Source organism: Apostichopus japonicus, chromosome 4 (genome assembly GCF_037975245.1).
Source record: "Apostichopus japonicus isolate 1M-3 chromosome 4, ASM3797524v1, whole genome shotgun sequence".
Taxonomy (NCBI): domain Eukaryota; kingdom Metazoa; phylum Echinodermata; class Holothuroidea; order Aspidochirotida; family Stichopodidae; genus Apostichopus; species Apostichopus japonicus.
In genome coordinates this window covers 26,559,582-26,575,983 of record NC_092564.1, presented here as the reverse complement: position 1 = coordinate 26,575,983, position 16,402 = coordinate 26,559,582, and the positions used below count along the sequence as shown (strand labels likewise).

Sequence of the window (16,402 nt, the reverse complement as noted above, 5' to 3'; positions counted from 1 at the left end):
CAATTAAGATTTAAAAAAAAAACAATTAAGAGAGGAACTACCCACCACACTGCACAGGTGATGTTGATACTGCAAGAAAAACAAGGAGTCTTTATCCCTGAGTTTGGTCCGATAAGCTGCTAAGGGCATGGAGTTGTTCACTTTCAGGACTAACAGAGTTCCTCTCATGGTCTTGTATGCTACAAGAAGTGCAAACCAAAACCAAATGTGAGAAAACCATTAAAGCAGATTGTGACAGAGAACTTCTTTATTTTCGTTTTATCCCCTCCAAATACTTTTCAAACCTTAAATTCATGAAATATTATTACTGATATCTGTGTACCAGCAATTAGATGATTGAAACATCATCTGAAAGTGCATGCAAGATGAAAGCAAAATACACAAAAGTAATGCCTCCTTCTTTATCAAGAGAGATTTGGCACCCTATAAGTGATAAATGACGTTTTGTAACCTGAGGCTATCCTTATATTCATTCATTTAATGTGTTAGGTTATAGTCACATCAAAGTTAAATGATGACAGTTATTATATATATTATCTAAGTATCAACATCAAACACAGTTCCCCAAACATTTGGAATGATTACTTCTTTATCAAACTGCAGTTTGCAAATATTTGAAAAAATAAAATACTACATATTATTCAGTAAGATAATGCTGCAGCTATACATACCCACTGGAAATTGACAAAAGTCTCCACTAAACAAAGGACGGCACCTACAACAATGGAAGACAAAAGCAAAGTTCTTGTTACAGTTCTTGTTTGAAGGAAGAAAGTTTGGGCTAAGCTTAGAACCATTTGACTACAGGACTAAGGTTCCAATGCAACTCTTTCCCAAGATTTCTCTGTTACTGTTAAATTTTGTTTATAATTTTCCTGTCAGTTCTTTGGCTGTTGATGATGTAATTGATAAATAGATATGATCTTGAATATTATGAATATGCAGAGAAATTGACCAACCAATTGGGGTGGTGGTTGAATGACACTCAGGTCATCATTTGGGACTAGTTTACCACACATTTCTGCTGCTTTCTCATTTCATTGATTTATTTCCAGTATAAATATAAATATTTATAAACAGGACATCAAAAGTGAGTACGTAATAAGAGAAAAATTATTCAAAATGTTATTGTACAAAAACAAAACAAACTATATATATGTATATACAAAACGTACAAATGCAGCTGTCTACAATAAATTATCCAGACTACCATTTTGTAAATAAATATAGCAGCACGTAAAATAAAGCTATTCTTATTTCTATGTGATCTAACCCTTATCTCTTTCCAACACTCATGTCATCATATGACTTACACATTTATAGATCTGTAAAACTGGACAAAATGCTTAACAAGTGAAGTATTCTATAATGAATCTATCCTGAGTAAAATACAAATTTTCTGAACTTGCTTAAGTGATAGTGTTCTACTTACCGACACGATGCACCCTCTTCATCAAGGTGACACGTTCCTCCATGGAGACATCTGTTAATCTCACAACTTGATTCTGTCAAGGAAAATACAGAACAAAGAACCAGACAATGAAGACAATAATGGTTCTGATGCTTCCCAAGATGCGACTAAAAATTAACAAGCTGAATCAGAAAGGAAACAAAGATGAAGCTGCCCCGCCCACTCATTAACATGTATGACAGTATTACTAAATGCAATAGGGCCCATTGGCTCTCAGTGACATGAATCCAACATATAGTTGCTGAGACATCCTTTTTTCAAGCTAGGTGTAACATACACACACCATCATGAAGGAATAAGAAAGGAAACAAAGATGTATGACAGTATTACTAAAAGCCATAGGGCCCACTGGCTATCAAACTACTATCAGTGACATGCATAAAACATATAGAGAACCTGTTTACAAGCTAGGTGTAACACACAAACACACCTTGATCTTGCGCACATGCACACACAGACCATCATGACCGCATAGGTTCCTGATAATGTTAGCATATGAAACAAATATGAACTAGGTCAGAGGAATGGTATTTGTACAACAATGAGGATGAGAAATATTGTAGCAGAAGTACCTATCTGATATACATGATAGACACAGATGTAACGGGGACATGACATGATGACATAACATGACGACATGACATAATATTATGACATGACATGATGACATGACATGACATGACATGACATGATGACATGACATGACATGATGACACAGATGTAACGGTGACATAAGCAGCTCCCATACATTAAATACTTACCTACACATTTATCTTCTCCTTCATCCAGTACATAACCATCTAGACATCCCTCGCAGCTATATTCACCGTTACCATAGTAAAGACAAAACTCAAAGTTCCTACTGAGGCAGTCTGCCCCTCCAACCTCCTCTGGAAAACATAAATCTATTTCTATTTGAAACAAAAGAATAAACAGTTAGTGTTTGCAACAAAAACCAAATAAACTACAGGGATATCAGGCTGAAACATCATTCACATCTTAGAAAAGTAGGGGAATGCAAAAACTATTCCCTTGTCACACTGATCAGCTGGTTCAACATGCATGGCTGCCGGCAGCAAACTGTTGTCAAACGAGTACGTTAAAGAGGGTTTACTGAGACAATAGGGACAACAAGAGGGGCTTGAGGTCCAACTCAAATAGTGACTAGCAACATAAGTATTGAAAACAAACTCTTGGTAAAACTTTAGACCCCCAAAAAAATTAAATAAGACAACTTTGATTTTTACCTTGACAAAAACGTTCATTTTCTGTGTGCCAAACAAAAAAACTGCCAACCAAACATAGGAATTTAGGATTCCTTCACAAAAACTGTAAAGCACCCTCATGCCACTGATCATGTGATATAAAAGGTATAGTTTAAGAATGCCTCAATACACATGAATGATGCTCTCTTTGAGGGATGTCCGATTTTTACATCAGCTTACGGGGAGCCACATCAGGTGACTTTACAGAGGTGCCCAGAGGTCCTACTGGTGTACTATTGGTATGGTATCTAAGAGGTGTATTTCACAACTCTTACCATCCTGAGAAACTTGATTACTTTACTAAAACGTAAAAAGTTTCTAGTTATTAATTCCGCTAAACTTGAAAGTTGTAAACTTGTATAATATCCTATCTAATATTATCCTAAGTTCCCTTCAATGGCGTTTTGCACTATAATGTATAATTATCATGATTGGAATTAATCAAATTGGAAATATTCCAGAAAGCTTCAATCAAAATACCCTTGCATCGTCCTTCGACAAGTTTATATCCCAGCCTGCAACTAATACATGAATATGCATGATGACCCTCAAAGGCACATCGAGTGAAGTTTCTTGTGAAGCAGTCGTGTTCCCCGGTGTTGCAAACATTCACGACTGTAATTTAGAAGAAAGAAATACTTCACAAATATGTTAATGTGTTTAACCGGAAAACATGAATTTGAAAACTTTTGCATATTATTCATTCGCAACCAATAAAAAACCGACCTTCACATTCACAATTTTGACTGTTTACTCAGAAAATCTACTAGCATTTTATGTCCTGACAGATTAGGTCTCAGCCACAGCAAAGGAAACATTGATAATCTGCGACATTTCAATGACAAATATCTTGAAAATTAAAGGTGTTTTTTCTTTTTCTTATATCAACTCTTTCTTTTCCTCCTGAAAGGTGACACACATTGAAACTATTGCTACATCAAATGAAACAGGCTTCATAATTTTTTTTTAAAGATATGCATTTTTTGTATTGGTATGCTCATATTTTAATTTTTGTTCAAATCTTAACATGAATTTGATGTTCATCTTGTAGATATGATGTTGTAACTCACCTGTTGTCACGAAAATTTATCAACTTATTTTTCATAATCAATATCTTTGCATGTAAACACTTTGATGTATTACATAACATATTTGCTTTTTGCTTTTACAAACTGGATATTTGAAACTATTTCACTATGCCACAGAGAAACGACTTACCTGGTTCTGTGACCTTCACTTTATGAATGATGTGGTTGGGTTCCAAGATATCGCCATCTCTCCCAACCAGGACTGATATAAAGGCATCTTCTACCTCTTTGTGAGTTACTTCCCTCTTGTCTTTTAGGTCAAGTCTGAATGAGAGGGCAAACTCGTCCTCTGAGGATTCTCTCTCCTGAGACCAGACACCGATAATCTGATCACCTAAAGTTGATGTCTTGAATGCAGCAAGGATCTGTTACATAGAAGCACAGGATTCATATGACTGTCAAGTTTAATGGAAATTCAAAAGCCTATTCTACTTCTATTTCCTTGATTTTTTCCAAAGTCGTTTGCAACTTCTTTTACACGCTTTCTGTTTATACTTTGCCTTGAAATTTGTTTAAAACAGTTATCTTTCCCCTAATATCACTTCTCCGCTGTGATCGCATAACTCTTCTTGCGATTACTGGGATTACAGTATGACGTCATCACTGTCATGTTTACATTGCAGAATACAGTCAAAAAATATCTTTCTCCATAGTGCACTGTCTTTATTTGTTATTTCCCGTCTTAACAAGTGCTGTTTAAAATATGTTAAAACATCTACCAAACCAAAACTGTGAACAACTTTCAATCTACAATGTTTCTTAAAATCATCCATAGTAAATTAAAAACTTTCGAATGAATCTACGAGGTTACTACAACTACTAGCACTAATAAAAGCAAACGAGAAAACAATGAATAGTCTAACACCTTGTAGTGGGTTGATGAGTAGTATTCAAGAGTTTTCTGTAGAAGGACGTATGTTTATCGTTCTAGGCTAGGCTCTAGCCTAGCACGATAGCAGGCTCATATTTTGCACATTGAAATTAAACTACAATGCAATCGACAAAATCGATCAGACATCTGATAAATATGAACCAGGCCAGTAATAAAGTAATTATAAACATGTATGAAGAAATGACAAATATTTTGTCAATCCTAAAAGATGAATAACTTACGAATTTGTGATTATGCGCAATGATTAAACATTGCTAGGACTGAATGTTGCACTGCAGAACAAGCCATTACTGACAAGTGAACCATGAATCTAACCGGAGCAGGTGCTTGCCGATTTGTAACAGCACAGTGCTAGTGTAGCATTATGAGAACCTGTACTTTTGCGATATTTGCTGACAAACTGCTTTATTGTTGTTTTTGATAGGTTGGCTATATTTCAAAAGCCGATTATATGTGTGGTGCTAGCTTGTAGGCGAGTTATCTCTACTTATGTTTTGAGCGCAATTAATTACACTTCCAAAGTCGACCATCAGCACTATCTGCTATCAAATTGAGGTAGGATGGAAGACAGTATGATGTAAACAAACTCAAGATTACATGAACTAGGTAAAATGAGAAGAGGGAGCAAAGAGAAAAAGAGCAGAACTCTAAAGAGATGATGAGTGGAACTTACACTATTTGTGAGATGTTTAATCCTGGTCATATTTCTGATTTCCTCTGGGTAATGATTCAGATATAACCCTCCAATGGCTCTGAATCTAACATCCAGACTAACAGAGAGACAAACTGTAGGAAGACAGGAATACACACAGACATAACACAGGACTGCACAATAAGAAATGCAAGGCTGCCTCTCAGACAGCTATTGACATTAATTGATCTTACGAAACATTAGTTACTATTAAATCAGGTTCAAAAATACAATTATTTCAAAACATTAAACAGATAATTATCAAAAGTTTTTACATAGCCAGACACAAAAAGATAGAAATAACCAAAAAACGATAAAACTGAAATTGGACATTGGTTCTGGTCAGTGTCTACAAGCAAACAAGTACTAGTCACAATTTGTGTTTCAAATTAGAGATGGGGGGGGGGGATTATTTTTTACTTCCCAATAGGAACATAGCTAGGACTACCCGGAGCAGGTCCATCCTTCCTTCTGCCCTCATCATTCAGAATTACTATGGACCACACAGCTTTAATTTGTTCCCATCACCTCACATAAAATGACAAAACATCTTAGAGCTGAATATTTCTTCTCGAATTGAGATAAATAACTTTATTTTTTTATTAGTTTAAAACACACTTACCCTCACAAGACCCTGTCATGTTCTGGTAGCTTCCAAGAGTACAGATGCAAGTTAATGAACCAATAGTATTCATACACTGCTGATAGAGGGAACCCTGGCATGGTGAAGACGACTCACATTCGTTCACATCTGAAAATAAAGATAAAACATGAGAGAATTAGAATTAAAAAGACATTTCAGAGGAAAATGTATTTTTGTCTGACGAAAGCAGAAAATAAACCAACCTTATTAGAGAAATTCAAAAGCACTTCCTACATAGTATTATTGAGATAGTAATAATTGAAATTGTCACAGATTTTAAAATTTACAAGTGAACCTGTGGCAAACAGGGAGTGTTAGCTCAGTGGTTTATGCCGGTGCCTTTCACTCATAAGGTCCCGAGTTCGAGTCACTCCAAGATTAATGTATGTTGTCCAGTTACAGAATTATCGACAATTGACAATTCATAATCATGGACGTTAAATATGAATCTAAGAGACTGACTTCGCTCAGCTTGCGGCTTTGATAAGCCAATGATGGCTTCGTCGCGAGTTCCTGCTTGCAGGAGGATCTAATATAAATACATACATATCAAACAGGCGAGATTTCATAGAAGGCAAACACAAATTTTCCTCTGAACTATTTCTTATTAAAGCAAGCACAGATTAATCACACAGTCATTTTTATAATATGTACTCTTGTCCAGTTTAATAGCAAAGTTGTCTGCAGAATAAGATGTACTGTATTAAATGGAAGGTATGAACAAGTCCTGACTCAGGGATGGCCTGAGTTTTGTTTGACGACAGGATGGGTTTCTTGGATAACAGGACAATACAAATCAGCTGTGTCAAGTCATAAACCAAGACTGAATACATCCTGCCCTGAAAACTTTTGAGTTAGACTTTTGTCAACAGCACTCTTTCTAAAACATTACTAAATGATTTCTCTTTCAATGGAATCAAAAGGGTGTATAAACAGTGTTTCTGTTATCTGCAGATTTCTGATATATTAACTATTCTTGTCCATGCAGATGTTTTTCTTCCAAAGGGCTAAAAACAGATTCAAAATGACATTCATACCTTCACATGTGAACCCGTCACCTGCGAAACCATGGTGGCATTCACACTTATAAGATCCCTCTGTGTCAAAGCAGTCAGCATTCTGGTCACAATTGTTGAAACCATGGTCACATTCATCAATATCTGTAGGTTAAAAGAGGTCTGCATTAAATCACTCTTTCACCTTTGTTGTTAGGTTTCATAAACTAGTCAAAATATACAAAATAGCAGAAGTAATTTATCAGACAAGATGCCTGTCATCTGTTCAGAACTGGGCTCAGTTGAAATCCATCAACCATTTTTTAATCTGCCTAGCAGATGATCTGCCAAAAGTGATTTAAATCACTCACAAAAGTAGCAAAGATACTATCATATTATTATGATGATTATCCTAATTATTTAATCTTCTTTATATGTCATCAATTAAAGACACAGACTATACACCAGTACAAATGCTGGTAGATTTCACCTGTTTCATTACTGACAGATAGTCTAACAACCCTATTAGGGGAAGAAATAATAATACACAGGGACATTCTTCGTTTCATTCTTTCACAACATCTTCACAACAGTTTTGATTGTCTTTTTTGACAGTATAAAAGAAAACAAATATTAATTCTTGAAAACAAATTGAGAGCAAAGTATTTCCAAAATGTTACTCAAAGCCATATATGCTGGCATATGGTCTTCACATGCAATGGCAATTATGCGTTATAAGGTTTAAACACAAAAGCAACGGAAAGTGCCTTCTTCAATGATTCAAAACAAGTACAAAAAATAAAAGAAATTAACAGGGGAGAGGTGTGGGTGTTCATATGACACCAGAAATAGTTTATATATAGTTTACATTGGAACATATACATACTTTTCTGTTTGCTTATCTTTTTCAATGTTTCATTTTCAACAAATGATTGGCACAATGATATAAGCACATGAGGCAATCTTCTCTGCTAGAATCCTCCCTGGCCCCCTCAACAATCCCCACAATAACAAATGAAACAGTAAAGGCTGTTCTTGAGTGTTCAACACGATAGATACATATAATGAAGTTGAGAAACTGCATAGTATCAGAACATGTAATCCTGAATATTATGGAATAAATATTGTAAAACTACATTAGGCATAAGAAGGTTGTGCTACTGCTGTGGCTTATGTTTTATGTTGGTTCTCTTCCTACTAACTCTCTTGTGCTTTAGTATTCCTGATTATGCTACTGGATTAACATTGTAAGAGCCAACCCTAATATTTGCAACTTACTATGACATTTTTCTCTGACTCTCATGTATCCAGTATCACAAACACAATCATAGAATCCAATAACGTTAACACAATGTGAGTGATATGAACAGGTATGTCCGTTGGCTGCACATTCATTGATATCTGTAAAAATAGAAGAAAAAAAACAGCAAAATAAAGTATAGTATCTAATTGTAAATCAATCTAACCAATCACAGGGAAATAAATATGAATTAAAGTCTAACCAGTCACAGGGAAATAATTCTGAATTCTTCAATCTCACCAGTCACAAGGAAACAAATCTGCATTCACCAAACTAATCAGTCACATGGAAATAATTCTGCATTCACCAATCTAACCAGTCACAGGGAAATAATTCTGCATTCTTCAATCTAACCAGACACAGAGAAATAATTCTGAATTCACCAATCTAACCAGTCACAGGGACATAATTCTGCATTCACCAATCTAACCAGTCACAGGGAACTAATTCTGTATTCACCAATCTAACCAGTCACAGGGAAATAATTCTGTATTCACCTATCTAACCAGTCACAGGGAAATAATTCTGCATTCACCAATCCAACTAGTCACAGGGAACTAATTCTGTAGTCACCAATCTAACCAGTCACAGGGAAATAATTCTGAAGTCACCAATCTTATCGGTCACAGGGAAATTATTCTGAAGTCACCAATCTAACCAGTCACAGGGAAATAATTCTGCATTCACCAATCTAACCAGTCACAGGGAAATTATTCTGCATTCACCAATCTAACCAGTCACAATGAAATAATTCTGCATTCACCAATTTAACCAGTCACAGGGAAATAAATCTGAATTCAATATAACTAGTCACAGGAAAATAATTCTGCATTCACCAATCTAACCATTTGCAGGGCAATAATTCTAAATTTCCCAATCTAACCAGCCACAGGGAATAATTCTGCATTCACTACTCTAACCAGTCACAGGGAAATAATTCTACATTCACCAATCTAACCAGTCACAGGGAAATAATTCTGCATTCACCAATCTAACCAGTCACAGGGACATAATTCTGCATTCACCAATCTAACCAGTCACAATGTAATAAATCTGCATTCACCAATCTAACCAGTCACAGGGAAATAATTCTGCATTCACCAATCTAACCAGTCACATGGACATAATTCTGCATTCACCAATCTAACCAGTCACAGGGAAATAATTCTGCATTCACCAATCTAACCAGTCACAATGAAATAATTCTGCATTCACTAATCTAACCAGTCACAGGGACATAATTCTGCATTCACCAATCTAACCAGTCACAATGTAATCAATCTGCATTCACCAATCTATCCAATCACAATGAAATAATTCTGCATTCACCAATCTAACCAGTCACAGGGACATAATTCTGCATTCACCAATCTAACCAGTCACAGGGACATAATTCTGCATTCACCAATCTAACCAGTCACAGGGAAATAATTCTGCATTCACCAATCTAACCAGTCACAGGGAACTAATTCTGCATTCACCAATCTAACCAGTCACAGGGAAATAATTCTGCATTCACTACTCTAACCAGTCACAGGTAAATAATTTAGCATTCACCAATCTAACCAGACACAGAGAAATAATTCTGCATTCACCAATCTAACTAGTCACAGGGAAATTATTCTGAAGTCACCAATCTAACCAGTCACAGAGAAATAATTCTGCATTCACCAATCTAACCAGTCACAGAGAAATAAATCTGCATTCACCAATCTAACCAGTCACAGTGAAATAAATCTGCATTCACCAATCTAACCAGTCACAGTGAAATAAATCTGCATTCACCAATCTAACCAGTCACAGGGAAATAAATCTGCATTCACCAATCTAAGGGGGCGTGAGGTTGACAGTGGATCAAGTTACTTGGGTTGCATGCTCAGACTCTACCTTGCGTCACTTTTCCTTGAAAAGTACCAAATAAATATTGGTAAATAAATTGGTGTGCTTGAAATATAGCAGTAGTGTGAGGAAATTTTTGGACACAACTTGTTGCAAATAAATGAACTTGATTATGATCTTTTACACCAACCTATACAGATGCCGTCAATCATCTCAAATCCATCTTCACAAATACAGGTATATGTTCCATGTAAATTTTGGCAAAATGATTGAGGTGGGCATTTATAATGGCCCTCTGAGCATTCATTAACATCCATGCACCCAATGTATCCATTTCCATGACGACCATCACCTCGGTAACCAGCGTTACAGATGCAAGAGAAGTCACCAACAAGATTTTGACAAGATGCATAAAGGTTGCATGGATTTCCCTCTAAGCATTCATCCACATCTGTCAACAACAACAAAAAAGAAGGAAATTAACATACTGTAGTATATACATTTGCAAAGCATTATGGGAAACAAGAAATTGGTAAAAATTGTACATCAATATTACAAAATTGCAAACGTTACCTCAGCGAAACACGCATCCATTTGTATATCTGTTTTTTTTGGTTCCAATTTTCAAAACTTTATTTACTGAGATATAGCTTTTCAAAACTATCTTAAATCGCTTTCATGAAACTAAGCTTCTCGCATTTCTCCCCCCTTGCCACCCCTTCCGCCCCCCCCAGATAAAAAGAAAGAAAAACAGAAAAAGAAACAGCATCTGGTGTGAATGCATCAACCAAAATAAATAGTAAAGAATATCAGAGGTATTAATGCATTTGAAAAGTGTCACATATCATTTAAGTAACATTTACAACAGACAACTATATATATTAATATGACATCACTTCAAAGCAAATTGTAATTTCAAATAGCATATTAAGTAGTCCAAAGGAAACTATTCCTAACATATGCATGTGAAGATGAATCTAGGCTTTGTCATTTCTATAAGCTCTTAGTAAGTTTATAGCTGGTGATTTGGGGATGGATACTTTTCTCTCTTTTGATGTGTGGGTGGGATGGAGGGGGATCTCTAGTCCCCTTTCCCCTGTGTAATCATGCATTAATTTACGGTTACCATTACAAATGAATCCATCTCCAGTGTAGAATGGTTCATTGCATATGCAACTATAACTGCCATCATTGTTAATACAGGTTGCGTGTTCATCGCAGTCGTGGGATCCTTTCAAGCATTCGTCAAAATCTAAGAGAGTTTCAAAACAGGAAAGATTTTCAGTATTTAATAGATGTCACTATTCAAAAACAGTCTAGAACATTTGGTGCCACCATGACTGAAATATTGCTCTTTAGTAGTTCATGTACATCATCTCTGAAACTTTTTTGAAAGAAATGGTCGGAAACAGTTCAAAAACATTTTTAATTACAACGTTACAATACAACAACCAACATTTCTCCAGACACAGTTTGCCAAAATATACAACTACTGAATATTTCAGTAAGAAAAGTAGCATGCAGAGGTTAACAGCAATAAACAGAGTGGATTGTAACTGACCATTGGTGAACCTTCTGTTTTCCTTCTAGCATTTCTGCAGACACTGGCAATTCAGCTTAAAGTTCACCAATACAGTAGTACACCAAACAATTAACTATGGAACACACACATGAGTATCTTGGTTAAAAATCCAGTTAATAAGATGTTTCAATCCAACATGCATGTTCCATCTACCAGTTGAGACTCACCCTTTAACTTACAGTTCACATCCATAATATTCCTATGCTCTCATAAACACAAGTAGCTGTTACTTACACCTCACATCCTCCCCTACATTTCATCTAAGCCCCCTGTTATCTATTTGTATACAAAAATGCACTCTCCCAAGTAACAGTACAAAAATAACTCTCTGCCATTTACACTACACTTTGATGATTTCCCCATTTCCTATGTTCTTACAATCAGAGGTTAACTTTTGTACTGCATTACAAAATTCAGTGCATGGAGCATACCATCAAACATAAGCAAAGTTCAACATGCCCTGCAACCAATGCAATAAAATTGAAACTTTGCTTCTCCTGGGAAAATCTATGGCTGCTTGATCATTCCAAGCTGCTTAATATCTCATTGGTTCATAACCAACCCACACCCCACCCACCTTTTTTATTTTGACTGACTAACTATCAATTTAGTTACAGTGAATTACAAACTTTCGTATGCCCTTATCATACATTACACCTTTACTAGAAACCAACTTTGCTGCTAACATTACAATCTACGGTACAAAATGGCAAATCATCCAACTCTCTAGTTAGCAAAAGATGAAATATACATGGAAGCCCAACAGTAACAACTAAGAGTTCATGTCTATGTGATACAAGGTAGTTGCAGTTTACACAGTTATAACAAGTAGGATGCTTGAAGTGATTAATTTACATAATTTATGTTTACTCAGATCTCATTTGCATTATGCACAGAATGCACCTTGTACAATTGAGTATCCGTAATAAAGACAGTCAGAAACACCCAAGAACAGACAATGTTCTTCACTTATATCTCTGTGGCTCTCCCTGGATTGCCAGTAGTCCCTTACATAAAGTACAGAATAGAAGTATGATTCCACTAAAGTCATACTCCAACCCAAACTAAGAAGCAGTGGTGATTTCCTAATGTAAGTCCCATAAATATTTACCAAAGCATGTGTTGCCGTCCCCCAAGTAACCAGTCACACAGGTGCACTGATAGGCCCCATCAACATCGTTACATTCAGTGTTGTCATTGCAGGAGTCAGATATGCTGCACTCAATCTCATCTGTAAGGAAATCACAAGGAATTATGTAGACAGAGAGTGTACTATGAGTTATACTAACTTTGCTGTCATTCTGAACCTAAGTCATGGAATATCCCCACACAAATTGTTCAGGGCAAATTTTAAAAGATTTTTCGAGGGACAAACAGGCCCACTCTTTGGTTATCCAAACAGCAAATTAATTTGGTGTTACTTTTATTCAGAGATCTGTTAACAGTACAGATTACACACATTGTGACAGTGCCCTGAGTGGGACCACTGGAGAAGTTACTATCTAAGCCAATGGAGACAATTTTATGTCTCATAAAATCCATGAAAAATATTTCATATATGTTTTATTTGTCGATGAAGCTAAATACAAAACAATAATATTAAATTATTAAAGTGTTTCATATATTATTTTGTGCTATAAAATATATAACTTGCAAGGATCTTTACTTGTTATTCCTTCCACAAAGGATACTCTAATTGGACAGTTATGAGTGATATTACATTATTTGAAATAGTGAGACATACTCTGATGATCCAGTGACAAACTGGATACCTATATGCTAGCAGGCTAGGCCTAAATATAAGCTACTGCTATGAACCTATTAAGCAAGGTGTTAGTAAGGGGATAGACACACAGTTTTAATGTTGCATCTAGCTCTGAATGTTTCATAACCTGGTTTTTCGAATCTTAACCGATAAAAAGCAAAGAAAAGTTTCTTAAACATATCCTGTCATTTTAGTCCAACAAATCTTACCAGAAATGACAAAATTAGGTTAAAAAAAACAAGTTCAAGATTTAGAAAGAAAAATAAAATATTGAATTAATTTTGGTGGGACACAAAATTCTCCACACTGCATTAAGTGATTAATGACTTGTTAACTTTGAGCAGTTATATTGTATCAGCCAGATAGATCTCTTAATATTTAGATCAGTATCTGGTTTATATCCAAGGTGTCAATGGCTCAAGCTTACCACTGCAAACTTTGTCTTTTTATATACATGTGCACTATGTTGTGACATTAATGCAATGCAATTATGACATCATTTCTTTTCATGTGTTTGTATTTACTTTGTGCTAAGAGATGTCCAGCTCTTTCCTTGTACATATAAATTTCCTTTATCACTAGAATACAATATAAATTACCTATACATCCCACAGGACCAAATCCTTTAGGGTTTGGTAAGTATCCAGACTTGCACAGACAGTGATATCCACCAATGCTGTTGGAACAAACTGCATGAGGATTGCACTTCTGATCGAACGTGCCATCGCATTCATTTATGTCTGAACAACAACAACAACAAAATGAGAGAGAGAGAGATATATTTTCATAAAAAAAACGGTCAAAAGACAGTTAAATTTTTTCTTCAAATAAAACATTTATCATTATTGGATCCATAAACTTGGAATGCCTTAATAGCTCGCAGATCAAAAATTTGGCTTTCTGAGGGATGGATTCATTTGTAATGGTAACAGAATTCATGTATCATTTCGCAGGGGAAAGGGGACTAGGGATCCCCTCACCCATCCAGCAAAAGAGAGAAAAGTATCCAACCACTTATGTAATTTCCCAAATATAGAGGAGGGTTCAGTTAGATGATAGAATGTCTCGAAGAGGGGAAATCTTTTGGGATGTAGTCAACTTGTCCTTATTTGGAGGTAGTCATGTTGCCATTAACAGGGTTCTAAGTAAGTATCACAGTTATATTAAAATGAACTACAGAGTCCTACATAAGTTAACATACCTGATCAAGATATTTCAATAGAATAAATAGCCACATTTAGGAATATCTGATTCCCTGTCTCCAAATTTCTTTACAGTATTCAATGTTTTGTTTTCACTCATGAAAAAATGTTTATAATATCTTTTCACCCTCCTTTTTACCTCCTTTTACTTAAAAAATAAAAAATCTTAGCAAAGGTATACACATTTGTCCAAAAACACTAATATATCGTTAAGTTTATTTCAGTCAGTATCAGATTTGGGGTTTGCGATTTTTTTTTAATATTTGTACCAGGTATGACTACAAATTGGAACTGCTTCCAATTCATAAGGCAAATTTTACTTTCTTGACTTCATGAGCAAAGACGTACAGATCTTTCCAACCAAACAAATAGCTTCATATACGTAACAATTGCAGGATTTAACTCACCAAGACAAAATGTCTCAACTAATTTGTATCTCTCATTGAAACATGAACAGTTCTTTCCGTTGCTGTCACACATGGCAGGACGGCAGCGTTTGTTATATGGGTTAGAGATGCAGAATAGGATTTCATCTGAAGGAAAAACAAGAAAATATATCGTTACCAAAAAGGGATAATAAATAGAAAATATTGAAGTAAATATTTATTATTGTTTGGGCTAGAATAGGTTCAAACAAGTCTATTATGTGGGGATAAATATGTCCAGTGTTCTACCAGCCTTCTTATGTTGCCTGCATCTAATGAAGCCTGCTTTATAGTGACCATACTAATGTGTAATTGATGAATACAATGAATGCTACAACTTGATGAATGTATTGAATATGAACAATACATATTAAATGAATATTCATATCATCTCACCAATACACTCCTCTCCTTCAAAGTAGAATCCAACGTCACAGATACATTGGTAAGATCCTTCAGTGTTGACACAGTAGCTGTGTGCCCAGCATCCATCAAAGTCTTCTTCATTACACTCATTAATGTCTTAAAGACAAAGACAAAAAAAAGTAGCTCACTTGTAATGTATACTGTTGGATTGTTACATAACATCAAAACAGACAGAACCTCCTTCAATAAATCTGTCGCCTCTCACAACAAGCATACAAAAAGTTACTACATACAACATATTCATTGTAGATGTAGTTAAGCATAGCATACATGCTATTTCTTGAAAAACATTTGAACAAATGTTTTGAAAAATAAAACAAGAAAAGCTCCAAAAAGTATTTTAATATCTGTGCACTTACTTAAAACTTTCTGTGCTAGTATAGAAATAACACTGGACAACAAAAATTGAAAATGTATTAGTACATGTTTGGTCAGCACCATCCATTCAGGATGAATAATAAGTCCTTCAAATGCAGAGATATGTCTACAGATATGTGTATCTGATTCTCTGAGTTTCTTAATTTAAACGTACCCACGCAACCTGTCGAAAATTGTTCGTAGCCTTGTTGGCATCTACACAAATATGTGCCTGGCAGATTAACACACTCCTCGTTCTGGCCACACTCAACAGAGCCGTCTGAGCACTCCAATCTATCTGTACAGATTAAAACATGTATCCACTGTTTGCAGATGACTTTAATAACGTTTAATGAAATGTTAATTTCAAAAAGGGAAAATTTATTAAAATATGTTTGTTACAATTCTGAAATCCTTTCTATTAAGTGTAATTTGTAATGTTAATGTAAAGGCAAGAAAGA

At 35.3% G+C, this 16,402-nt stretch overlaps 1 protein-coding gene across 2 annotated transcripts in view; it reads right to left on the bottom strand.

The window, feature by feature from the left end:
* The window catches only part of LOC139966981 (uncharacterized), a 48,414-nt gene that overhangs the window by 10,086 nt on the left and 21,926 nt on the right, over window positions 1-16,402 (bottom strand). For both annotated transcript variants that reach the window (XM_071970525.1, XM_071970526.1), the window contains exons 22-38: window positions 16,117-16,239; window positions 15,555-15,680; window positions 15,141-15,266; window positions 14,131-14,271; window positions 12,878-12,997; window positions 11,311-11,436; window positions 10,375-10,635; window positions 8,324-8,446; window positions 7,088-7,210; window positions 6,030-6,158; window positions 5,390-5,502; window positions 3,955-4,189; window positions 3,217-3,351; window positions 2,233-2,382; window positions 1,433-1,505; window positions 672-715; window positions 46-179 (exon numbers count right to left, since the gene is read on the bottom strand). In XM_071970525.1, coding sequence (XP_071826626.1) covers window positions 46-179; window positions 672-715; window positions 1,433-1,505; window positions 2,233-2,382; window positions 3,217-3,351; window positions 3,955-4,189; window positions 5,390-5,502; window positions 6,030-6,158; window positions 7,088-7,210; window positions 8,324-8,446; window positions 10,375-10,635; window positions 11,311-11,436; window positions 12,878-12,997; window positions 14,131-14,271; window positions 15,141-15,266; window positions 15,555-15,680; window positions 16,117-16,239 — 2,282 coding nt within the window. The remainder of the gene's footprint in view (window positions 1-45; window positions 180-671; window positions 716-1,432; window positions 1,506-2,232; window positions 2,383-3,216; window positions 3,352-3,954; window positions 4,190-5,389; window positions 5,503-6,029; window positions 6,159-7,087; window positions 7,211-8,323; window positions 8,447-10,374; window positions 10,636-11,310; window positions 11,437-12,877; window positions 12,998-14,130; window positions 14,272-15,140; window positions 15,267-15,554; window positions 15,681-16,116; window positions 16,240-16,402) is intronic.